General features: G+C 51.7%; 1 protein-coding gene across 3 annotated transcripts in view; it reads left to right on the top strand.

Annotated features, from left to right (window-relative positions):
• RRP12 (ribosomal RNA processing 12 homolog) overlaps positions 1-25,205 on the top strand; it is a 47,656-nt gene extending 22,451 nt beyond the window's left edge. For 2 of the 3 annotated variants that reach the window (XM_025466780.3, XM_025466779.3), the window contains exons 5-35: positions 1,273-1,349; positions 1,889-1,994; positions 2,195-2,311; positions 3,411-3,549; positions 3,658-3,785; positions 4,674-4,772; positions 5,419-5,510; positions 7,555-7,666; positions 7,894-7,991; positions 9,189-9,303; positions 10,314-10,456; positions 10,672-10,793; positions 11,738-11,802; positions 11,891-12,053; positions 12,483-12,637; positions 12,879-12,946; positions 13,500-13,593; positions 14,158-14,316; positions 14,442-14,522; positions 14,745-14,850; positions 15,082-15,189; positions 15,672-15,829; positions 17,233-17,324; positions 17,517-17,681; positions 17,803-17,978; positions 18,202-18,336; positions 20,672-20,721; positions 22,183-22,255; positions 23,698-23,765; positions 24,035-24,117; positions 24,691-25,205. In XM_025466780.3, the coding sequence (XP_025322565.1) occupies positions 1,273-1,349; positions 1,889-1,994; positions 2,195-2,311; positions 3,411-3,549; positions 3,658-3,785; positions 4,674-4,772; positions 5,419-5,510; positions 7,555-7,666; positions 7,894-7,991; positions 9,189-9,303; positions 10,314-10,456; positions 10,672-10,793; positions 11,738-11,802; positions 11,891-12,053; positions 12,483-12,637; positions 12,879-12,946; positions 13,500-13,593; positions 14,158-14,316; positions 14,442-14,522; positions 14,745-14,850; positions 15,082-15,189; positions 15,672-15,829; positions 17,233-17,324; positions 17,517-17,681; positions 17,803-17,978; positions 18,202-18,336; positions 20,672-20,721; positions 22,183-22,255; positions 23,698-23,765; positions 24,035-24,117; positions 24,691-24,793 (3,450 nt within the window). In that variant the 3' untranslated portion in view covers positions 24,794-25,205. The remainder of the gene's footprint in view (positions 1-1,272; positions 1,350-1,888; positions 1,995-2,194; positions 2,312-3,410; positions 3,550-3,657; positions 3,786-4,673; positions 4,773-5,418; positions 5,511-7,554; positions 7,667-7,893; positions 7,992-9,188; positions 9,304-10,313; positions 10,457-10,671; positions 10,794-11,737; positions 11,803-11,890; positions 12,054-12,482; positions 12,638-12,878; positions 12,947-13,499; positions 13,594-14,157; positions 14,317-14,441; positions 14,523-14,744; positions 14,851-15,081; positions 15,190-15,671; positions 15,830-17,232; positions 17,325-17,516; positions 17,682-17,802; positions 17,979-18,201; positions 18,337-20,671; positions 20,722-22,182; positions 22,256-23,697; positions 23,766-24,034; positions 24,118-24,690) is intronic. The other variant, XM_049103493.1, reaches the window with a different exon arrangement.
• Positions 25,206-25,565: the final 360 nt, after the last annotated feature.

Raw genomic sequence — 25,565 nt, 5'->3', positions numbered from 1 at the left:
TCTTGATATCTTGGGGTTGTGAGTTCAAGCCCCATGTTGGGCAAAGAGATTAGTAAAAAAGAAAAAAAGAGCACTTTACTCATTCTCAGGTGGTGGCTTGGAAAGGCTGGTGGTATTTGTTACAGTATCCTTATAGAACAAAAATCCACTACTCTGGTTTGTTACTGTTGTTTTTTCTTCCCTGATCCATGGAGCTGAGTTAGGCCTAGAGGATCCTCTAGAAAAAGATAGGCAAAGTGTGACCAGGGGCAGGTAGGGAGAGGAGGGGGTCCTAAGACCCTTTACTGGGATTAGTGGGCTATCAGAATTATTTTTATAACATACTAGAACATCATTTGCCTTTTCACTCTCATCCTTTAATGAGTGTACTATGGAGTTTTCCAGAAGTTACCTCCTATCTGATGACATTATTTCAGTAGCTAATTGTGCTTGCATATACTTGTATTTTAAAACTTTCTCAGTTTTAATTTTTAATGTGGTAAGCATCAGTAGATATCACCTATGTAAATAAAGCCTCTTTGGGGAATCTTCAAGAAATTCTAAGGGTGTAAAAGTTTGAGAACCACTACTCTGGAATGGGTTGGCCCACTATGGCCCATGGAAATAATTTGATCCATGGCCTGTTGTTTTTTACAGCTTGAGAACTAAAAATGGTTTTTATATCCTTAAAGGATTATTCAAACACACACAAAAGAATATGCAACAGAGACCATATATGGCCTGCAAATCCTAAAATATTTATTATCTGACCCCTTAGAGAAAAAGCCTTCCAACTCCTCTAGAATAATGAAATAAGTTAGATAATGATACATGGTTTTTATTATGTGCCAGGCAGTGTTGTGATTGCTGTGTATGAATTTGATGAAACCTTTCAACAATTTATTCTATTTTACAAATGAGGAAGCAGGATGCCTGGGTGGCTTAGTCGGTTAAGCATCTGCCTTCAGCTGAGGTCCTGATCGCAGGGTCTTGGGATGGAGCCCCACGTTGGGCTCCTTGCTCACTGGGGAGTCTGTTTCTCCTTTCTCTCCTCCTTGCTGTGCTCTGCTCCCCCCACCCCCAAATAAATAAAAATTTTAAAAAATCTTTAAAAAAAATGAGGAAGCTGAATCACAGAAAGATTTAGTTGCTCGCCCAAAGTCACAGTGGCAGAGCCAGGATCTGACCTTTGACACCAGAGTTCTTGGTCCTCCTGCTGGGGACATGGTGGCTTCAGCCCCCCATCTGCCCAGCTTATACACTTCCATTCACACCCTGTGCTCTGGCCCTCAGATGACAACAGTGGAGGCCGTGGAGTCCCCTGAGTCTCTGGCTGCTGTTGCGTACCTGCTGAACCTTGTCCTGAAGCGGTGAGTCCTACCTTTGGTCTGAACCCCAAGTCTTTTGGGGGAGAAGGGAATGGCAGCAGGAGGAATAGGCTCAGGGAATTATTAAGTATAAACTGGCGTTCTTCACCATGAGGCTCCCAGGGTGGCTTGGGATATTGTCACAGAATGTGAGTGTCGGTGCCTGGGAATCAGGCGGCCATGCTGCCGTGAGTGGGGCAGGAAGGGGGCACTAGGGTGTGGCCACCAGGATACCTGGCAGCTTGTAGCTGTGAGGGGGGAGGGTAGGGAGAGGATTGAGGCAAGCTAGTGAGGCCCCATCTCGTGGATAATGGAGAATGGCCGTGGTGAAGGGAAGAGGCACCAAGCTCAGGTCCCTGGAAAGCACACTGATGTGGCATTGGAAAAGGTGGGTTCCTGTCCTGTCTCCTGCTCACTCGCTGAGTGCTGGGCCAGCACTGCCTCCCTGTGTCTAGCTTCCTTGTTCAGACCAGGCCTGGGTCAGCACCTGCTGCTCTAGGAGGCCCCTAGGGCCTCTGACCGGCTCTTCTCTCCCCGAACAGCGTGCCCAGCCCTGTGCTTATTAGGAAGTTTTCCGATACATCCAGAGCATTCATGGACATCATGTCGGCGCAGACCAGCAGTGGCTCTACCTCTGCCGTCCGATGGGTTAGTGTCTGTGTCTGTTTCCCCTTCACCATCTTCCAGAGCCCCGAAGATTTGGCCAAAGCCTGGATATTCTCTGGGAGAGGTATAGGCACCATGTGGACCTCACACGGATCCCTGGACGATTTTCTGGAATTGGAGAGAACCTGGGCTCTTTTTCCACCTGGTTGAAGCCAGCGAAGCTGAGAGACTCTGTCTTACAGATCCTCTCCTGCCTGGCCACCCTTCTGCGGAAGCAGGACCTGGAGGCCTGGAGCTATCCCGTGACCCTGCAGGTGTACCATGGGCTCCTGAGCTTCACTGTGCACCCTAAGCCCAAGGTGAGGCTGCTGGGCCCCCAGAGTATGGGAGGGGGGGCGCTATTCTAGTAAGTGGGCTGGGGCCAATCTGTCTGAGTAGGATCAGGGAGGTTGCTCTGAGCTGCTGCTTTTTGCCTCTGAAGCCTTATTTGCTTAGTCCTAGAAGATGAGAGGCAGCTCCTTATCCTGTAGAAGGGGTCTTCACTGTCACGCCCTCCTGAGTCTCCTGCCTCATTGGTCAGTGACAAATTTAACTACAGTGGCAGGAAGGGGCAGAGTGGGGCTTTGGAGGCTCGAAGACCCTAGTTGGATACTGGATCCACCATTCACGCTGTGACCTTGGGCAAGTTACATGAGCTCTTTAAGCCTTGGTCTCGTAGCTGGAAAATAAGAATAGTAATACCAACCTTGCCACAATGGTGTAGGGCGACTCCAGTGTCACTCACAGGCCAGGCTGGCGCTGTTCCTGGCTTACAGCAGGTGCTCAGCAAATGCTGGTCAGCCACCCTATTTCCTCCAGGAATTTAGGGCAGGGAGCATGTAATAGCACATAGAAATAACAGCCCTCGATCGTTCAGTGTGTTCAGCATGCTTCCTCAGGTAGGCTCATACCTCCTTCCCTGTGTACTCATGAGGCCTTTCCCTCACTCTCTTCAGGTCTCTGCTGAAATGTCACTTCACTGGAGTGACACTTTGCTGGCCACTGTGTAAAAAGCACCAACCCTTGCTATATTGTCTGTATTGTACTTTTACCTTCTGGTGTATGTTTGTTTTCTGTCTCCCAAGAAGAGTGTGAGTTGTTTACTCTGGTCACTGCCAGACTGCCAGCCCCGAGAACTGTGCCTGGCTTGGTCACACTTAGTATTGCTCGGTGACTGACTGAATCCCTGTAATAAAGATGAGGACATTGCAGCTCAAAGATGAAGTGATTGGCTTACTCAAGGCCATTTGGTGAGTTAGCAGGAAAGCAGGGGTCAGAGCTGAGGTTTGTCTTACTGCTCAGCTCAGGAATGTGCATACAAGCAGGCCTGGGTACAGCATCAGCCATGGAGGAGGCATGCCATCAGTGCTGCAGGGTGTATGCTGACCCAGCCCTGGCCCCCCTTTCCTTGCCCCTCAGATCCGGAAGGCTGCCCAGCATGGAGTGTGCTCAGTCCTCAAGGGCAGTGAGTTCATGTTTGGTGAAAAAGTCCCTGCCCATCATCCTGCTGCCATTTCCACTGCCAAGTTCTGCATCCAGGAGATTGAGAAGTCTGGAGGTGGGGAACCAGGTCAACGGCAAGGCGGGTGGGGACAGAGGCCAGCCTGGGAGGACAGGGCACAGTGCAGAGGGTGGGCCAGAGGCTCAGCTCCTTCTTGTCTTCCAGGCTCCAGGGAGGCCACCACTGTGTTGCACATGCTGACACTGCTAAAGGACCTGCTGCCCTGCTTCCCGGAAAGCCTGGTGAAGAGCTGCAGCGAGACTCTCCTCAGGGTCATGACCTTGAGCCACGTGGTGAGCTCAGCCAGGAAGCCAGAGGAGCATGCCAGGGTTGGGGGTGAACTGCAGACGTCAGGGCCAAAATGCTGGTGCTTGGGAACTTGCTTAGGCAGGCCAGAGCAGGACCTGGGGTCTCCCCACTCCAGCCCTACTCTTGCTTACCACCAAGGACTTCAGCTGTCCTTGGTGTTGGATAGACCAGGCTGTCTTCAGAGTCCTGATCCCTTTGGGAGTTGGCTTCAGGGATCAGTTCTGTGGAGTGGGGAGCCATGGCAGGGCTGTTAAGGTACCAGTCCTCTTCCCTGCTCGAGCTCTGTTTCAGCCACAGTTGTGGGTCTTTTTTTTTTTTTTTTTCTTATTTACTAACAAATTGGTATAACAGTTTTAATACATAAAATGATCTCCTGCATTTCTGTCATGCTAGCTCAATTCTATTAATCTTTATATATATCTTGTAGTGTTTGTTCACATGCATACTTTAAAGTATCTACTATATAAATAATAAGATTGTTGTTTAAAAGAAAAAAAACCCATTCAGAACAATTAGGCTGTGTATCCTTTCAGACTTTTTTTTTTTTAATAAACAAACATAGATAAAAACGTGTGAAAATACAGCCATAATTATAGCCTGCATACCACTTAATAGCCTGCTTTTTTAGCCCATTCTGTTACAAATGTTTTGTTCATGTTTCTCTGTTATCTTTATTTAAATCATTTAAAAATGTTTCAGTAGCTGCCAAGCCTTCGTAAGTGACAGTCTTCTGAATGTCCAGGTGTGGGGAGCATGCTTGAGGTCAGGGGCCTGGGTCTCTCCCCAGCCCACTGGCTAGAGTTGGGAGGTTGAGATGTCCAGGGCAGCCGTGGGCTTTGCGGTCCCCCACTAAGCCTCCATGTCCTCTCCAGTTGGTGACAGCCTGTGCCATGCAGGCCTTCCACAGCCTCTTCCACGCCAAGCCTACCCTGGGCACCCTGTCGGCAGAGCTCAACGCCCAAATCATCACGGTAAGGCCTGATGGTAAAGGGGTGTGGCAGTGCAGGGGGCCTGTTACTTTTCTACAGAGTGAGGTTGAGTGGGCTGATGGGACTGGCCCAGTGGAAGAGGCTATAATAGACAAGCAGACAGGAAGTAGGCTGCTAGGAGACCGGCCACCAAAGCCACATCAGTGTTCACAGGAGATGGGGGCTCTGACTCTACACTTAGTTAACTTAATAAACTATTTCAGTGTGGTCTCATGATATAACTCATAACTTGAGCAGAGACTCTCAAATTTAGGGGTCCCTGGATGGATTTGAGGAAAGGGGACATAAACATTCCCCACATTGTTTGCAAAATATGCATATGTGTGCCCGTGTACATTTTTCCAGGAAAAGACTCTGTGGCTTTTGTGATATCCAAAAGGTTGTGAGACCCAAGTTTTACTCAACTGCTTCTAGAGACTTTAACCCCAGAGGAGCAGAATTGGAAGGGTTTCATGGATTAGGGAAAGGCAGGAGCTGGGAAGGCAATGGGGCCTGTGAGTTTCGGGGCCACATATGCAGGCCTGTCAGTGGGACATGCTGGTGTCTGGGGATGAGAAGGGGTCATTGTCATTAGGCCGCTCCAGACACACTTGCTCAGTCACCTGCATATTCCCTGTCCCACCTCTAGGCCTTATATGACTATATTCCCAGCGAGAATGACTTACAACCCCTGCTGGCCTGGCTTAAGGTCATGGAGAAAGCCCACATCAACCTGGTCAGGTAGGTGTGGCAGAGGGGTGTCCCAGGGCCTCCAGCCAGCCGACCTGCTCTGTGGCATGGATGGGAGGGATGTGAGCCAGAAGCTGGAGAGGGATGGTGGTATCTCCTTGTCAGGCATGCTATAGGCCAGCTCTTGCGGTATGAGGCACGGGGCAGGGTAGCGTGGCCTGTGTCTGCTGGGGCTGCTGCTTTCCTGCCAGAGCAGTTACCAGTGAGCTCTAAGGAGCCACAAGGGGGGGGCTCAGTGCACCATGCTGGGGCCCTGAGGGTGGGGTGCCAGTTCCATCCTGATTATTGTCACCTCCTGACTGAACCCTGTGCAATTGGTTTCCTCAGATCACATCCACTTTGTGGTTTCAGTCCTCTCCCCACCTGGGTTAACAGTCCCCTCCTCTGGGCTTCACAGTCCCGTAAACCCCAGTTTCGGCCCTGTGTCTATCATAAAACTCACATTGAGCTTGGCCACTTAAATAGTAGCCACTTGATGATTCTACTTTTCCAGAAAAAGGCTGAGAAGAAAATAAGTGTATCCACCGGTGACCTGTGTTTTGCCTGGAGTGGGGGTGTCTCAGGACCCTGGAGCCCCACCATGCTGTGTCTTCCCTCTCTTCTGCTGAAGGGCTCCTATTAGCCCTCGCTCTCAGGCTCTGTGCTGGGTGCTTTCCATTATCATTCATCTCACGCATCACAGCCGCCCCGGGAGGAAGGTCCTAGCCTTTTTCATGAACCAGAAACAGAAGCACCGTGAGGTAGCTAGTCATGCCTCTGCTAAGGAGCAAAGGAGGGTCTCTAGCCCAGGTCCACCAGGCCCTCATCCTTTTCCCTGCACCGTCCAACTTTTACCTGGAGAGGCCAGAAAATGGCAAAATAGCCTCATTCTCTACTTCTCAAGATATTTTTTAAAGATTTTATTTGGGACACCTGGGTGGCTCAGTGGTTAAGCATCTGCCTTCCGCCCAGGGCGTGATCCTGGAGTCTAAGGATCGAGTCCTGCATCGGGCTCCCTGCAGAAGCAGGAGCCTGCTTCTCCTTCTGCCTATGTCTCTGCCTCTCTCTAACTCTTATGAATAAATAGGTAAAATCTTAAAAAAAAATTTTTTTTTACTTATTTGCCAGGGGAAGGGCAGAGGGAGAGGGAGAAGCAGACTCCCTGCGGAGCAGGAAGCCTGATGCAGGGCTCGGTCTCAGGACCCTGAGATCGTGTTCTGAGCCCAAGTCAGATACTCAGCTGACTGAGCCACTCAAGTTCCCCCTCTGCTTCTCGGGACTAATCCTACCAGCAGGCCTCCCACATTTGTGCCATGATATACATCCCAGGCTGTTTGTTGTAATGCTATATAGGTAATAGCAAAAAAACTTAGAGACCAACAAAAATGTAAATGTGCTTGGGGAGAGGACTGGTCAATGTACAGTGAGTTACTAAAGTAGAGAGGTGCATGCTGACACAGAAAGACCTCCAAGATGTATTGAGAAGGGTATGGATGGTGTGATTCTCTGTGTGCTCTGGAGCAGGACTACCAGGGTATGAATGACCCCTCCCTCCTCCTTATGGTGTGGTCTCGGGCAGCATGCTCGACTTTTCTGTGCCATGGGTTCCTCACTTCTACAATGGGAATGGTAGTAGGAGTTAATCTTGGTTTTTACGAGGTGTAAATGAACAAATGCCTGTTATGTCGGTGCTTGGTGTATGAGAAGTGTTACATAGATGTTAGCATACATTACTGTTTTCTGTGTTTGTATATGTATGACAACTTTGGGAAGAGTATTTGAGACATTTAACCTTGATTTTCCTCTGGGAAGTCCATCTGAAGGTCAATCTGGGAGAAAGGTGTGATAAAGAGAGCATACTCTTTATTTTGTACTCTGAAGACCTATTTGGATTTTTTACCACGTGTGGCTATTCCTTGAATTATAGCACTTTTTAAAATTGCCCACTAGGAGGGCCCTGTAGAACCCTGCAGATCAATGACTGTCATTGGACCTGGTTCTATGTGGGTCCCTGTGGCCCAGAGCCAGGCCCCACAGAAGCCTTTTGTCTCAACAGATTGCAGCGGGACCTGGGGCTAGGCCACCTTCCTCGCTTTTTTGGAACTGCAACCACCTGCCTCCTCTCCCCACACTCGCAGGTGGTGACAGCTGCCACTCAGAGCCTTCAGGTACCGCAGCCCCAGCCCCAGCTTTAGGGGGGGGAAGCAGAGAGTGTAGAGTTGTACTGGCTACCTTGTCTCCTGAAGTTCGCCCTAGACCTCCAGCTGCATCCTGGGGAGGAGATCTCAGAGTGGAATAGGCTTCCTAGAGGTGTGCAAAAGCAGTCACCTAGGAGGGCTGGGTGGTGCTGGGAGGCTGCTGTAGGCCCAGACATCTGTGGCTTCTTCTCTTGCAGGAGATCTTGAAGGAATGTGTTGCTCCCCACATGGCCAGCATTGGCTCTGTGACCTCATCAGCCTCTGGCCCTGCCCAGTATATCGCCAAGATGTTCAGGTGAGAACATAGCATCCATGTTAGGGAATATGGTGTGCCTTCTAGAAAGTTCCTTGTAATGAAAAGTGTTCTACTTGTCACTTACTGTGGGCATGTGCTCAGCGCCAGAGCAGCTGCTATTGATTTGAGCACTGGCCACGTTGCAGGTGCCATAGTGTGGTACTCAGGAGTACGGACTCTGGGCCAGTCACCTGGGGCAAGTTCCTCTGCGTCCTCCATGCCTAGATACGTCAGGGTCCTCATCTGTCCAAGGTTACTGATGGAGGTGAGAATTAAATGAGGGAGTGTACGTGAAGTTCTCAGAACTGTATCTGGCACGTATTTAAGTACTGAAGTGAATAAAAACCACTGGTAGTCCTTGTGGTTCAAGGAGATAGGTACTGACTGACCCCCAGTTTATAGCTGGGCGAGCTGAGGTCACTCATCTAGGGAGTGGCAGCCTGATGGCAGAGTCCACTCTTATTCATGTGCCGTGCTGCCATTTATGTCCCTAAGAGGAGCCATTCACAGACCTGGCTGTCCCTGCAGGCAGTGAGGAGCCATGGAGCACTGTAGACACTGGTGTGGGCCCGGGAAAAAAACTAGGAGCCTTGGTGTCTCTCCTGGGTGTGTGCTCAGCTCTGAGGTGTGGTACTTTGGGTGCTGTGCCTGTTGCCCTTGGATACATCTGTGATGAAGTTTCAGGAAAACTCAGAAATAGAGCCACCCTCGCCTCTAGCTTACCCATTTCTGCACATTAACCCCCATCAACCATTCTTGCCTAAAATCTCCAGAAGGCTAAGCTGAGAGGTACAGCCAGCCTGGCGCCACTCTCCCCACTCTGCCCAGACCACCTACCCTGGCATCCCATCTTGGATCACACTGGGAAAACACAAGACCATGACTGAGCATGGGCTTTGGAGGCCCAGTATGGCCACTAGCAGAGTGACCATGGCAGGTTATTTGATCTCGTAGAGCCTCAGTTTCCCCATCTAAAGATGGAACAAAGGATGTACCTCACAGAGTTTTCTTTAAGCAGCAGGATTACATAAATGAAACTGAACACAGTGGCTATTTCATAAATGCTAGTTCTCCCCATTGGCCTTTCCTGGGGCTCCATCTTTACCAGCCAACTGTTGGTCTGTTGGCACCAACCTCCTGGTGCCAGTCATGCCCGGGTGAGCATGAACCTGGCCCTGACTGCTGTTCCCTTGGCAGGGCGGTGGAGGAAGGCCTGACGTACAAGTTCCACGCAGCGTGGGGCTCTGTGTTGCAGCTGCTGGGTGTCTTCTTCCAGGCATGTGGGAAGCAGGCCCATCCTGTGATGAAGAAGGTGAGCTAGGGAACTGCTGGGGCCAGGGCAGGAGGTGGTGATTGGGCTGTTGGACTGTGGGCTCCCAGAGAGGTCACGTGTCTTGTTACCTCTGCACTTTACTCCACATTATACCCCCAGTAGCACCCACAGCAGGTGTCCAGTACTGTGTCTCCAGGATGGTGTCTTGAGCCAACATGGGAGAAACAAAAAGAGGGGTGGGACCTCCCCTGGCCCCCCTGCCAGTACCTGCTCACTAGTCTTGGCTGCAGCAGATGGCTTTGAATGGGGAACCAGGGGGACCGACTCATCATCACCTGCCATCTTTTTCTTTTTAATTCTATAAATTCTCCACCGTAATAAGGGATTATAATGTTTTAAGCAGCCTTACGTTCCAGAGAGGTTACTGCAACCCAGAGTAAATCATCTAAGAATCAGAGATCCCCTTGGGATCCTCCCTGGCTGGGGAAGCAGGCCCCAGACCCCACAGCAGCAGCTCCTAGCCTCATGGGGCTTTCACTGACTCCTACCACTGCTGGTTGGAAGAAAGGAACTGCCCTGACAACAGGCCCAAGAAGCCTGGCCTCTAATAGGTTAGATTGACAAACTTGGCTTTCTACAAGTGAGGCCCTGGGAGTCCTGGGGGGTAGTGGGCCAGAGGCCACAGCTCTATCTTGAGGGGCAACCACTCCTCAGCGTTTGCTAAATTGCTAATTGTCACACATGAGTCTGTCATTTGCCTTTGCCAGAGTTTCTCATTTCTCAAGATAAACTGGAAATCTGTATTTGTATATGAAATCTTGTTTTTGCATGTTACTAACATACAGAATTTTAAAAATTGTTGGGTGGTGGGGGAGAGGTCAGACTTCTCACTAGGTTAAGTTTAGTTATTGTTTTGTGACCTTTGACCTAGATCGTAACCTGGGCCGATGCTCCTGACCTCATCCTCTTAGAGACTTTGGCCCAGACTCAGGGGTGGGTGCTAACTCTGTCAGCACACTTTGGTGTAATCTCTTGTCTTTTTGCTCCAGTGCCTCCAGTCTCTGTGTGACCTGCGCCTCTCCCCCCATTTCCCTCACACGGCAGCTCTGGACCAGGCGGTGGGGGCTGCGGTGGCCAGCATGGGTCCTGAGGTGGTTTTAGAGGCTGTGCCTTTGGAAATCGATGGCTCCGAGTAAGTGTGATCCTGGCTGGCTTCTTTACAAGCCCCAGGGGAGTCAGCCAGCTTGTCCTTCTCAGCAAGGTGTTCACTCTTTGGGGTGAAGTCTCTGTGTCACATGGGAATCAGTGGGAGAGGCCACAGCAAGGCTTGAGCTGTTCCTCGGCTTAGCAGGTGATGTGCTGCTGGATGTGCTACCCTCTCACTGGGCTTTCCCTCCCTCCTCCCAGGGAGAATCTGGATTTCCCACGGAGCTGGCTGCTGCCTGTCATCCGGGACCACGTCCGGGAAACGCGACTTGGTTTCTTCACCACTTATTTCTTACCCCTGGCTACCACCCTGAAGAGCAAAGGTATGGGCCTCACCTTAGTCCTGGAGCTTTGGCTGGAAGGGATCAGGAAGGGCTCGTTGTCCAGCACCCCCAGCCCTAGGACATTGGCTAGTGTCCCTCTGCCAAGCAGGTGGCCAGTTAGTGCTCAAGTGCCTTCCTCAGGGGGGCTGTCCCTCCCTTTGCTTAGAGACACAGCCAAGCATATCCCCTTTACAGGACCCTGCCCTGTGGCAGGCAAACAATGGCCTCCTCTCCTACTGGGGTGGTAGTTAGACAAATACACACCAATTTATAAGTATGCAGAGCTGTGCCTAATAAAAACCTGATACAATGTATGTGTTTCTCAGTAGAGTTCTGGTAAACTTAGTTATGATAAAGCCCCACTGGGGGCCGTGGTGTGGTCTCTGAAGAAAGGGAAACCTGTGGGAATGGGCATGTTTAGTAGATGGTGAATTGAACAGATTGGATTCAGATCTCAGCTGAGCCACACCACATTTGGGTGACTTCGAGCAAGTTGATTCAACTCCTCTGGATCTGCTCCTCATCAGTAAAATCAGAACAATAATTGCCATGCAAGCATTAAATGCAGTGGTCACGTACCATGCATATCATGTAGCCTACCACTTAGAAACCTTATTGTCAAATAAAACCAGGTTTCAGAATGATATATGTATAGTACAGTTCTGTTTGTGCTTTTTAAAGTGTGTATGTAAAGAAGTGTAAAGAAGTTAGAAGAGATGGTGGGTATCCCTGGGGGAGGAAGATTATGAGGAGACATCTACTTCCCGTTTTATGTAGGTGTTTTACATTTTTTAGGATGAACAAGTATTATGTTTCCGTTTGTGGGGAGGGAAGAATCACCCAAAGTCCTGTCCGCATTATTGGGCTTTTGGTTTTGGTAAAAATGAGGCCTGCTGGCCCATAGGGTGCCCAGGGCCCCACTGTATCCTTGTGTCACACTGCAGCAATGGATCTGGCCCAGGCGGGCAGGACAGTGGAATCCAAGATCTATGATACGCTCCAGTGGCAGGTAAGGGATCAGTTGGGGGGATGTGGGTTGGGTGGTGCAGGGGCCTGAGTTGCTAGGCATCACTCTCCTTTCCCATCCCTCTCCCCAGATCTGGACCCTCCTGCCTGGATTCTGCACGAGGCCCACGGATGTAGCCACCTCCTTCAAAGGGCTGGCACGGACACTGGGCACGGCCATCAGTGAGCGTCCAGACCTGAGAGTCACTGTGTGCCAAGCCTTGCGCACCCTCATCACCAAGGGCTGTGAGGCAGGTATGTGTGGGCTCTGGGGTCAAGGGCTAGGAGGGGGATGGTTGCAGTGGCCCAGGTCTTCTGGCCTGCTGTACCTCACTGCCTGAGCCACAGCTAATCTTGTGCAAGGACCTGGGGCTTCTGCTGGGGACCCAAGGAGTCAGTAGGACACTAAAAGTTGCCCCGTTTCCTCTCTTTACTCCCACCGTGCTGACAGCTGCTGGGTGTCGTCTGGTCAGCATTAAGGACTTTGTCGTGTGGCTGGCTCTTGGCTGACCCTCGGGACAGAGCCATGGAGGAGCATAGAGTGTCCCCAAGAAGCCCTAAATCCATGGGTTCCAGGGCCTGTCACGTGTCCTCCAAAAGGATGCCTCTGGGCCATAGCCCTAGCAACTGTTGAGGTGGGGTTGACTCCTGCCCCTTTTATGCCAACTTTGGTCTTCCTGCCAGAGGCTGACCGCATGGAGGTGAGCCGTTTTGCCAAGAACTTTCTGCCAATCCTCTTCAACCTATATGGGCAGCCTGTTGCAGCCGAGGACACCCCAGCCCCTCGCCGGGCTGTGCTGGAAACTGTCAAAACTTACCTGACCATTACAGACCCTCAGGTGAGCTGGCGGGAGGAACACTCTTGGGTCAGTGACTGTGGGTTGGGTGTGTTGGAAAGGCCGCACCGGCCAGGGCTCACTTGGGCTCTGCCATCTGGGGGACAGGGCAGCACATACCAGCGCCGACTGGGTCGAGGCTTCTAAAGACAGTGGGGTGGGGCAGTGCAGTTCTGTGATCTGCTCCTGCTCCATGTTTCTTTCTTCACCAACTGTCTCCTTTTCATCCTCTTGGTGCTGCCAGTTGGTGAACAGCTTTCTGGAAAAAGCCAGTGAGAAGGTGCTGGACTCTGCTGGCTCTGACTTTACCAGGTAAAATGCCCCACTTGAGTTGGGGCAGCCCAGGGAACCAGAGGGTGTGTTGAGCAGAAGCCCTGTGGGTTCTCTCTGGAATTATAGGAAAGTCTTGAGATGTCGAACGTCCCAGCTCTACTCTGAAGGCTGACTGGCTCCTCCTTCCTGGGAGAGGCATTATAGCCTGCTAGGAAGGATGAGGGCCCTGGTGACACTGCCCCAATTCAAATCCCAGCTCCCCTAGTTACAAGCTATGTGACTTTGGACAAGTTACTTATCTATTCCATGTCCTTTGTGTCCTTATCTGTGAAAATGGGCGTGATAATAGACCTGCAACAGGTTTGTTGTGAGGACCAAAGGCTTTAAAACACATAAAGTGCCTGGAACCCCACCTGGTACCTTATGGGAGCTAGATTCGGTATAAGCACCCTGTGGTTGTTCACAGGCTCCTTCAGGGCCCCATGTCCTCACTGCACTTCTCCCACCTCCGTACCCAGTAGATCTGAGGTACTGATGGTCTATGCCCCCTCCAGGCCCCCTAAGCCTGTCCTTGCTCTCTTGCCCTGAGCAGACTGTCTGTCTTGGACCTGGTTGTGGCCTTGGCTCCTCACGCAGATGAAGCTGCCATTAGCAAGCTGTACTCCACCATCCGGCCCTACCTAGAGGTGAGCCATGTGGGCTGGAGTCCCGTGTGACCACACCTGGGGGTAGGGGGCTTCTTGGAAAGGTGGGATCTGTCTTCTCTGGACCATTGAGGAGGACACAGAAGTCCAGGGAAGGGCAACCTAACCTCAGGAGAGTTGTCCTGAGGGAGTCACAGAGCTCGTTTGCAATGGTGAGGAGTTAGGGAAAGAAGCGGGGGGAGAGGATAGTGCTCTACCTAGAAAGGTGAGTGGGCACATGGGCCTTGATGTGTGCCGGGGGCCCAGGTTCGCGCTGCTGGATGAACGTTCTTTGAGGCCTGTGAGTGCAGTGTGGAGTGGAGGCTGTGGTGGCTTCCCTCCCTGCAGCACCCCCTGCCTGGCACCGAGTTAGCCTTTCACTGTCCATGCTCCTCCGGCCCTCTCAGGCCTCTTGAACTCCAGAGGCAGGCTCTAGTCCTGACCCCTCCCATGTAGGTCACAGTTACAGTGGCTGTTCTGTGACTGCTCTCGGACAGTGGCGTGTGTGAGGGGGCAAGGATGGATGGAGGACCCTGGGGCCCTCTTCCTCACCATCCCCCCTCCCAGAGCAAGGCCCATGGAGTACAGAAGAAGGCCTACCGAGTACTTGAGGAGGTGTGTGCCAGCCCCCAGGGCCCTGGGGCCCGCTTCGTGCAGAGCCACCTGGATGACCTGAAGAAGACCCTGCTAGACTCATTGCGGAGCACCTCCTCACCTGCCAAGAGGGTGAGGCCTCCAAGGCAGCCATGCTCTGCCCATAGGAGGATGGGCAACACAAGGAGAGGACTGCCATAGAGACAGGGAACTTCAGGGGCACAGGTCCTAACTGCCGTTCCCCCATTGCCCTGCAGCCCCGTTTGAAGTGCCTTATACATATTGTGAAGAAGCTCTCAGCTGAGCATGAGGAGTTCATCACTGCCCTCGTCCCAGAGGTGAGGGGTGTTGGGGGGGGGTATATGTGTGTTTTAAGGGGTTCCCTTGGAGTGTGGCTTCTGAGGACCTGGAAGGATCAGGGGAGAGCAGTATGGGGGTTAGGGGCTCCTCAATTCTCTGCCTGGGAGCGCAGGTGCTCCTCCCTACCCTCTTTTGCCTCAGGCCACCAACCATTCCCATGGTGGCCAGCTCGAGCACAGTTCAAGGGGTTGTCTGGGCAGGTGATCCTGTGTACCAAGGAGGTGTCGGTGGGTGCTCGGAAGAACGCGTTTGCCCTGCTGGTGGAGATGGGCCATGCTTTCCTTCGGTTTGGCCCAAACCAAGAAGGTGAGGTGTGGGTGACATGGGGCTGGGGTAGATGGTCTGCTCACAGGCCTTGGGGAGACACCCCTCCAAACCACTGGCCAAAGCAAAAAGGTGGGGAGAGCTGCCTGACTCTCGAGTTGGGGCAGGCTACTCCTCTCTGGCCAGAATCCCCTTCCCTGGGGGGCCCCCAGGTGCAGCATGCAGAGTGGTTGTGCCCTAGTGTGTGTGACTGTCCTTGTCTCACCCTCCCAGAGGCCCTGCAACGCTATCTCATCCTGATCTACCCTGGCCTTGTGGGTGCTGTGACTATGGTCAGCTGCAGCATCCTGGCCTTGACCCATCTCCTGTTTGAGTTTAAAGGTAAATGCTTCTTCCTTGAAACCTAGGGAACTGCAACCCTCAGGGCAGGCAAATGGCCAGAAGGTCAGAACAAGGTCACTTCCAGAAGAAGGTAGCTACCACCTTCCTTTAGGGAGGAGAAAGAGCTGAAACCAAGTCTGACTGCCTCCCGTCCCCTCTGCTGCCCTGTCATCTTTCCTGCCCACCTGCAGCTGCCCTGCGTGCCACTGTCAGAATGGATTAGAGGAGGTCAGGTCCCACACCCGGGTGGTTAGTCCTGGTTCTGCATCTTACCAACCATGGGAGACCTTGAGCAAGTGTATAAACATCTTAGAACCTCAGTTTCTTACTTCTAAAACAGTACTTCCTCACAGGTTGGCTCTACTCTTTGGGGGAATGACTAGGACTGTGCTGGGCACATAGAAGTCCCCCAAATATTAGTTCCAACTCATGTGACCTGGCAGGGATCTTGGGTCTGACAGTGGCCCTCTGGTCACCCCCAGGTCTCATGGGGACCAGCACGGTAGAGCAGCTGCTGGAGAATGTGTGCTTGCTCTTGGCTTCCCGTACCCGCGATGTGGTCAAATCAGCACTGGGCTTCATCAAGGTGGCAGTAGTTGTCATGGATGTGGTACACCTGGCCAAGCATGTGCAACTGGTGGTAAGTGCCCCCCTACCCCTCAGGGGGCAGCCACATGGCCTCTGGTCTGCCAGCATGGACCTAGTGAACTTTGAGGCCAGCAAGTTCCAAACATTTGTTTATCTGAACACTAGCCTGTGTAACAGGTCATATAGGAGCCTTGGAAAGGACTCCTGCCTCCCCAGTGGGAGTGAGGAATGTACACGGTGCCAGGCTGCCTCTTGTGACCTGCCCCTTTCCACTCCAGAGAAGCAAGGGCTCTGTAGGGCAAAGGCCAGTAGGCAGGGCCACCCTTTGTTTTACAGATGGAGAAACTGAGGCCAGAGACGTCTCCAGGTCACACTGCTAGTGAGAGCAGCCCTAGGACCAGAACCCAAAGCTCAGAACTGACCCTCAGGGCTCTCCCCCAGCTGGGCCCCTCATCTTGCTCTCTTTTTCCCCTCTTGCATTTTGACCTTCTGAGTTTGAGGAGGCTCCTCCAAACACCCCTGCTGGGTGCAGAAGGGCCTGAAGACCCACCTGGTATTGGCTCCCTGGCCCCTCAGCTGAGCACAGGGTATGCCGGTGGCTGAGTCTGTCCCACCACTACATCCACTTGCCTCAGTGTTTCCCTTCCAGCTGGGTTGGGTCACATCAGACCTCCAGGTCCCCCTTGCCTCTCTTCGTATCTGGCCTTGTGTCAAGGCAGGAAAGGGCAGGTGGGGGACAAGGTAGCTTGCCCCTGCCCTTCCAAGCCTGCCGCCTCACCGGGGACCAAAGATGAGGAGGGCTAGAGCAGTGGTCTGTCATAGGGTTCCGAGAATTTATAAAAGCTTTTCAAAGGATTGATGGAGCCCTATGTCCCTAGCCCTGTTTGAAGACACTACAGATAGTGAGATCTGCTACCCGTTTCTGGGTCCCAGCCAGGCCTGAAAAAGGTGTGAGAATAGTCAAGCCTGAGATTAACACAGGGTGGTGGAAGGGACATGTGGAACCCAGAGAAACCTGGTGGTGTTGGGGCCCAGTATGGGCCATGGAATCAAAGTCCAGGGCTGAATGCTGCCCCTGGCCACGTAGCAGCCTCTGAATGCTTTGTACGTCAGTTTCCTCATCTGTAAACTGGGGGTCATGATCGATCTGCCTAATGGTGTTTTCCTAAGGAGTCAGTGACATAATACAGGTGAGATGCCACACAGTGTTGAGAAGACTCTCAAGCTGCAATCTCGGTAGGGTAGTTGTGGATTGTCATAAAGGAGGCTTTAGGGAAAAGGTGGAGTGTCACTCAGGTTGTGGAAGTACAGTTGGTCCAAGGGATGGGCCAGGAACAGGGTTGCTGTGACCCTCACCCCTTCACTGGGCCTGATGGTCCTGTGTGCCTGGTCTGCACAGTGAGAGGGCAGACAGGGTGGAGGGCGCCCCTGAACCCTCGGTGCTCTGCCTGGCAGATGGAAGCCATCGGGAAGCTTTCCGACGACATGCGGCGGCACTTCCGCCTGAAGCTTCGGAACCTGTTCACCAAGTTCATCCGCAAGTTCGGGTCTGTGGGGTGGCTGGACTGAGTGGGGCTGGCAAGGGAGGAGTTGAGGCGCTTCCAGAGCCTGCAGAGAAGGGGCTGGGCTGGGGGATCTGAGTCTGTCCCCTGTGGCTGTAAGAGCCCCAGCTGAATCCTCTTCCTTCTGGGTAGCTCTCTGTGGCCAGTGTGCCTCACCAGCCCCTCGCTGCCCCTCAGGTTTGAGCTGGTAAAGGGGCTGCTGCCTGAGGAGTACCACAGAGTCCTGGTAAACATTCGGAAAGCCGAGGCCCGAGCCAAGAGGCACCGTGCCCTGAACCAGGCTGCCATGGAGGAGGAAGAGCAGGAAGAGGAGGAAGAACCTGCCCAGGGCAAAGGTGACAGGTAAGACCCGGGGTAGGGTCCTAGGGACCCAGTCTCCCTCAACCCGCAGCCTGCCCAGGTCATGCTCAGCTGCCCGTGGCTCTCCTGGGAACACCCTGATTTCTGACTTCTCTGTCCTTAGCATTGAGGAGATTTTGGCTGACTCAGAGGAAGAGGATGAGGAGGATGAGGAAGAAAGGAGCCAGGCCAAGGAGCACCGGAGGCTAGCTCGACAGAGGAGCCAGGCGTGGCTAAAGGAGGGTGGCGAGGATGAGCCTCTCAACTTCCTGGACCCTAAGGTGGCCCAGCGAGTCCTAGGTAAGCAAGAAGTGGCTGGCATGTGAGTCCAAGAACAGCCTTGTTCAGGGGTTAGGGGTGACTGCCACAGAGGCCAGCGGGCACCTCCCACCACCACATGCGCACATCATTGTGCTGCAGGCTCCCGTCCCGGGCACAGACCTGGGCTTGTTGGTTAGGGTGAGACTGTGGGTGGGTTAGAACGGACCTGCCACCTCCTCACTGCCCGACTCTGCCATGCCAGCCACACGGCCTGGGCCCAACCGGGGCAAGAAGAGGGACCACGGCTTCAAGGTGAGCGCCGATGGCCGCCTCATCATCCGGGAGGAGGAGGACGATGCTGCTGTGGCCAAGATGGAGGAAGAAGAAGGAGCTAAAGGTGGGGCCACCATCCATTCCAGGAACAGCTCTGGCTGGAGCAGGGTCACACTCATTCATTCATTCACTCATTGTTCGTTTGCTCATTCATTCAGTGACCACTTGTTGGGGGAGCACAGGTAAAAACATACAAGGAGCTTGGAGCTAAGGCAGCTTCCTCAAACTTTTTGAGTTTCTCAAACTTTTTTGACCACATTAAGAAATCTTTCCATTGCAATCCAGCCAATTATACAATACATATAATTCAAACCAAACTTTCAAAACACTGTACTTCCTTTTAAGTATGTGTGACACACTTTGTTGCCTCTTTTTTTTTTTTTTCCTGTTCTCACTCTTCTCCTTTTTGTTGTTGTTGTTGTTAATGTAAACTCAGCTGAGGCCCTGAAGTTCATTTACAGGTAGAAAGACCCAGACTAAAAGCCTGCCCCTTTCCTGACTGTATTGTCTCCTGCAGTCCAGGAGCCACTCCAGCATGAAGTCTCCGGGTCCCGTGGAGTATTTCCTGCTCCCCTTCCCCTGTGTCATCCATTGGATCAGAAAGCCTCAATCTTCTAAAATTTATCCACCTTCCTCTTTTTTGGGGGTTCCTCCTGCCATGATCCCTGGACTCTTGACTCACTGCAGCCTCCTGACCCGTGTTCTCATGGCACTCCCTGCACTCAGCTTACCTGCTGTGTGACAGGGGACAATCACTAACCTCTCTGTGCCTTAATATCCTTACTCCAAAATGGGCATAATACCAATACCTACTTAAAAAAACAAAAACAAAAACAAAAACAAAAAAACAAAAAAAAAAAACATGGTTGTAGATGAAGTGGGTAACCAGAACAGCCATGTCTTGTGTTTGGTGTAAAGGTGACTACACTGTTTCCTGATCTGGTCATGCGGCTGTTCCCTCTCCTCTCTTTATACTTTCTAGTCTCCTTGAGCCCTTCTTGCCCATATGTCCTTGGTGCTGAGAATATTCCTCCCTTCTCCTTCTGCCTCCTGCTCTTTAGGATCCAGCCCAAGTGCTTTTCTGTGATCTTTCCATGGCCCTCAGCCTTCTGGCAAGTCTGGGGCACTTCGTCCCAGATTGTCTTGTGACATTATTTGCTTGTTTTTCTTAAAGATTTTATTTATTCATTCATGAGAGACAGAGACAGAGAGAGGCAGAGAGAGGAGCAGGCTCCATCCAGGGAGCGCAATGTGGGACTCGATCCCTGGTCTCCAGGATCACACCCTGGGCCAAAGGCAGGGACTCAACCACTGAGCTACCCGGGCGTCCCTTTATTTGCTTGTTGATTGACTTCCCTTGAGTTTATCTTCTCCCCTAGCTGGTCAGTTTCATACTTTCAAACTGATAGCTTTTTTAAAAAAATTGTGAGAAAGTACACATAATATAAAATTTAGCATGTTAACCATTTTTGAGTGTTCTGTGGACTGGTATTCAGTACGTTCACATTGTCGTATAGCCAGTCTCCACAACTCTTCATCTACAAGACTGAAACTCTTTGTTAAACAACTCCTTATTACTGCCCGCCCCCAGCCCACAACAATCACCATCCCAGAATCTCTCTAATACTTTGAATTTGAGTACGAATCCAGGTGCCTCATGAATGAATGAATCCAGGAATGATTGTGATCAGCTTATGTCACTCCGTGGTGTGTGCAAGGGTCCTCCATGTGGCAGCATGTGGGCAGAATTCCTTTTGGCTTGTTTTAATTGAGATGTTTGTTTTCTGTTGTTGACTTGTGAGAGGCCTTCACACAGTCTGCGTATCAGCCCTTTATCACCTGTATGGTTTGAAGGTAACATTCTCTCATTCATCCTATAGAGTGCCTTTTTAGTCAGTTGTGTCCCCTGACACACGGAAGTTCTAAAATTTTGCAATAGTCCATTTTATCTATTTTTACTTGGGTTGTCTGTGCATTTCCTTGGTTCATACTTCTTTGGCTCATTCCCTCACAGCATTCAGCACATACAGGGCAAAAACAGATTCTTAAGTGGGAGAACGAGGCTATTCCCAGCAAAGCAGAGTGTATGTGGGGCTGGGGCATACCTGACTCCCTAGAAAACCCAGGGCTTTCTTAAGGTCTCAAAAAAAACTATGTTTATCTCAGAAGTGGGATCACCACTTCCTTGGGGGGCTGTCTCCCTGGGGCCTAGGATGGGAAAGGGGTTAGTCAGTGTTCCGGGGTCTTGTCTCCCACAGAAGGACACAGGTTTTCTGGAGCTGGAGTTGCCAGCTCTGTCAGCCTGGTGAGCCAGGAGGAGGCAGGATGAAATTTGTGTGGGCTTTGGGAAAACAGGTGCTCCCTGCATGCTCACGGATCTTTCTTCCGTTTGGTTCCAGGGGAAGATGAAGAGATGGCTGACCTGAATGAAGACATGGGTGTCAGGAGTGTGAGTACTTCATCTGATGGGGGGGCTGTGCGTTCAGTTCAAAGCCTTGGGTGATAGCTTCTCAGCCATCTTTCCCTAACCCCTGCCCACTCTGCTGCCACACATACCCACCTGCCCTGTTTCCTGAATACATAGGAGAGCCTTGAAGTTGTGCGTAGCAGGCAGTCCCAGAGGGTGTGGTGTGCATGTCCAGGACACAGTGTAATGGGTGACTGCTCTGTGGGGTGTGGGAGGGGGCTCTGAAGCACCTGATGCTTCCATGTTAGCAGAGTTGTCCAGCTGAAAGAAGAAAGGCAAAGCCCTTTCTCTCTCCATCAAGGGCATGTGCTGTTGCAAAGGCAACAGCTGGCCTGTGTTCCAAGGGGCAAGTTCCTGCAGGGGCAGGGCCAGCCGCCATTGAGGAGCACAAAAGGCCCCACAAGTCACCTCACCTAATCCTCAAAGGTGATGGGGACTCTATCAACCCCATTTCCAGAGGGGGCTTACAGAAAGTAAGTAGCCTGCCCAAGGTCACATGTTATTAGATGCAGACTAGGGATTTGAAACCCTGGCCTTCCAGGCTCTTGAGCCCAAGAATTTAAGCCCCTTGGTATCTTCCAGGATGGAGTGCAGCTTCTCACCTGCCCCACCTGAACCAGCGAGGGTAATATGGGTCCAAGCCCTGACTGACCTTCTCAAGCCCAACAAACAGCACTTCTGAAACATTTTGGAGCAGTGTCTTCCCTCTCTGTCTTCTCAGACTGTGGCCAACCCATCTAGCCTTCCTGGGTGCCCCCCTTGGAGGACAGCTGCCTAGGCAAGGGATATAATATTAGTAGTGAAGACCCAGGTTCTAGGGCCCCTTTCTGGCTTCCACCTAAACTTTCAAACTCAGTTCCTCACCTGTAAATCTTGTAGAATTATTGGGTTGACTTCATGAAATTAGGCATATCAAGCACATTAGTGTGGTATCTAGTGATCTTTTCCCCCAAATTACTGCTTTCATTGACATCATATTCACAAATGCCCTATCCCTGAGCCTGAGGAGCTACCTTGTTATCAGAGCATTGCACCCATGCAGAATTCCATTTGGAGAGCTAGGTGAAAACCAGATCAGAGAGTTATGGGGTCAGAGGGTAGCTGAGGGTCTGAGAAACCCCGATGCATGAGGTCCCCTCTGAATTGGAACGTAAGCGTAGGTCAAGATGCCCAGACACGCACTTGTAGCCTGGGGACAGGAGTTATATGTGAAGCAGCCATGTGAGATTGCAGTCATGGGCTGGGCTGTAACTTTGTTCTGTGCTGTCTAGCTGTATAATTTTAGACAGTTCCTTATTCTCCCTGAGCCTTGGTGTTCTCATCTGTAAGTGGGGGATCGAGTGGCAGAGAACCTTTCCTGCTACACAGGTTGTTTATTTTTACTGTGAACATTAGTGAGGATGTTCATATACCCTTGTTAATGAACTTTGCTCACCACTTTAGAAGAAACACCAGAAACTCAAGCATCAGAAGGAGGCTGATGATGAGGAGCTGGAGATGCCGCCTCAGTACCAAGGTGAGGCTTCCACTCTCCTCTCTTGGGACAATCTGTTCTCTATCCCCTGCATTAGACAGGGGAGTTGCACGCAGAGCCACGAGTTTGCATGACCCCGTTGCAGTCAGTCAGCACTGACAAAGATCGGCTGGTATGTCACCCAAGACAGGGCTAGGGGGTGAGAGTGTCGGGCCCTGGGGGTCAGGAGATCTATGCATGGAACCCCACCCTTTGAGGAGCCCTTGAACCTCATCTCTACCCCACCCACCTAGGCCTTCCTTGAGGCTTATAGCCCACCCTTTTTCCTGGGAGGTGTCTGCCTCTCTTGTCCAGTTCTGAGTCAGGCTGGGTTTGGGGAGGCTGTATTGAGGGTAGCTTGCCTAGGAGATTCTCCTACACATTTGTCTCTGGGACCCTAAGGTGTTCATTTTCCCAGAGCAGCTGCTGTAGATACCAAAGTGGCTGCCCAAGGCCAGGAGAGATATCTGTTACTCACCTCTGCCTCCTTCCCCTGAGGGCAACCCCTGCTGTGCATCTGGAGGTACAGAGGTTTCTGTGGAAAGTTCCAGTCGCAGGAGCTGGTGTGACCTCAGAGCCTTACAACATCCTAACCCGGCCACAGAGCCTTATGGCTTCTCCCTCTGTGGTCTCACAGACCAGCACCCAGTTCACCTACTCCGCTCTGAGGTGGTATGGTGCAGAACCAGACAATGTGGAGGAGGCCCGGGGTCAGGACTGCTTGCTCTTAGTTGTGTGGCTAACTTGATCCAGTCCTGTGGCCTCTCAGCTTCTGGTTTCCCATCTGTGTAAAAAAAAAAAAAGCGGGGGAGGGTATCTGGATCATCTCAGAGTATCCTCCTGAGTAGTCATTGTAGGATTCATCCCTGAGTGTGTTAAAATCAGACTGGAGATAAGTGACCTTGGAAGTACCTGGGCTTCTGTAACCACAGCTTTCGAGTCTGTATAGTGGGACAAGAGCTTTCTCTCTCCCTCGGTGTTGGTGCAAAGCCCCAAATGAGCAGCAGCCTAAAGTACCTTGTTATGCAGACGAGGTCAGAAGCTCCAGAAATTCAGAGACTTGCCGAGGTTAAAGCTGTTGATGGTTCAACAGGGAGTTGAATGTGGGTCAGTCTGACTTCAGAGCCTGTGTTTTCTTCTAGAACAGAGCAGATTCAGCTTTGGAGACTGGGGGGTGGTTTATGTTAGTGGAGAAGGTGTATGTCCTCAGAGATTATCGATAGGTCTTTGCAGCTTCAGGTGTGCCTGAGGAGCCCACTGGTCTAAGCCATTCAGCCACTGGACATTCTTGAGGAAAGTCCTTGCTTGGTAGGGGACAGACAGGTTGCTAGCCTTGATTCGTCTGTTCCCCGGCAGCTCTGCAAAGAGAAGGTACCCATTGCCTTCTCCTGGGAGGAAGCTGCCCTGCCTTTGCCTGATTCATGGCCCTTGTGTTCCCCCTCTAGCTGGAGGCTCTGGCATCCATCGCCCTGTGGCCAAGAAGACTACGCCTGGGGCTGAATACAAGGCCAAGGTAAAAGCTGTGGGTAGGGACAAAACCTCTGAGAAAGAACAAGGGGAGCTGTGCCCACCCATTACCTTTATTGAGCCAGACTCAGGCCACACTGAGATCTTGTTGGCATCTAAAATCCACACCTTTGTTGGATGGCATTCCAGGGCTACAGGAACCCTGGGGTGCCACCAAGGCACAGAGTAAAGGGGAGGACAGGGGGCCTATTAAGTCAGCAGGGAGGAAGGGGAGCCCTGTACTCCTAGCTGATTCTGTTTTCTCTGGTTGAGCAGAAAGCAAAGGGTGATGTGAAGAAGAAAGGTCGGCCTGACCCCTATGCTTACATCCCTCTCAACAGAACCAAACTCAACCGCAGGTACAGTGCTGGGCTATGCAGGGTTGGGCTGAGATGGTAGGCATGGCGCTGGGGAGCTCAGTACTCCAAAGAGGGGAGGGCCATATTCTCAGTACAGTCTCAACTTAATGGCTCAAGTGTCTCCTGGTTTTGTTTTGTTTGTTTGCTTGTTTTTAGAGAGAGAGGAGGGGAGAGCATGTACTTGAGTCAGGGGGAGGGGCAGAGGGAGAAAAAGAAGCAGACTCCTTGCTGAGCAGGGAGCCGGACTTGGGACTCAATCCCAAAATCCTGGGATCATGACCTGAGCTGAAGGCAGAAGCTTAACCAACTGAGCCACCCAGGCACCCTTACTTTTACTTTTTAATGTGCATTTTCATGTCATTGGTACACATGAGTGTTATTGACCTGAACTGTTCTTTTAAGCAGGGTAGCACATGGTCTACCCAAATCATGTGCTGCGCATTGACAGGCAGCACCCTTTCTCTTCAGTTCCTCCTAATGCTGGGGGAGCCATTATCCAACATTGGCTGGAGGGGAGGGGACCACCTGTGATGTCACACAGAGATGTGACCCTTCTGTTCCTTGTCCCTGCAGGAAGAAGGTGAAGCTGCAGGGACAGTTCAAAGGCCTGGTGAAAGCTGCCCAGCGAGGATCCCAGGTGGGACACAAGCTTCGCAGAAAGGATCGTCGGCCCTGAAGGGTCCCCCAGAGGGCTCTGTGATCCAGTCTAAGGTCTCTCTGTGGCTCCCACGCTGCTTTGACCACAACTTTAGATGCTCGAGGTTTTTTCTGTCACAGCCTGGACTCAAAATGACTTGTTGGATGGGACTTGGTTTCCAGAGAGGCACCCAGGATTTTGGAAATGCCAAACTGGAATCACCCTTCAGAGCTGTCCCTAGAGCCTAGAGATGGGAATATAGCCTCACTGTCTCCAAATAGGCCAGCTGTGTTTCTTCCCCGAGTGGCCATGTGCACCAGAGCAGACAGTTTCCATTTCTTCCAGACTCTTGTAGCCACGTGACACTTAGCCTGGCTGTGGTCTGGGCATATAAGATTTGCTGTGACCAGATGTAGAATAAACATGCACCAGCATGCACTGTCCCTAGAAACACTGTGTTTTATCACCTGTCCCTCAAGGACAAGAACTATGTCCAGTTATTGACAACAGTAGCTTGACCACTTCTTGTCCAGTCCCAGCAGCCGGTCTAAGGCACTGCAGGTAGCCCTAGGTCAGGCCTAGAACTTGCCCAGGGACACCCACCTGTGTCAAGAGGTCTCCCTGACTTCACTTTACAGCCCCAGTCAGAAGGTGACATTTGGAGGCACAGGAGGGGCAGTGAATGATGCGCTGGGGCGGGTCAGGCTAAGAGTTGCTTAGAGCTACAGCGTGGCTACCCCAAGCTGACCCGGCCACAGGTTTCTCCCAGCAGCTTTGTTCAGTGGTTCATTGAAGTGTTTACTAAGCCTCA

Source organism: Canis lupus, chromosome 28 (genome assembly GCF_003254725.2).
Source record: "Canis lupus dingo isolate Sandy chromosome 28, ASM325472v2, whole genome shotgun sequence".
In the NCBI taxonomy this organism is placed as follows: Eukaryota; Metazoa; Chordata; class Mammalia; order Carnivora; family Canidae; genus Canis; species Canis lupus.
The sequence above is the reverse complement of the archived record's forward strand: the minus strand, read 5'-3'. Positions and strand labels throughout refer to the sequence as shown.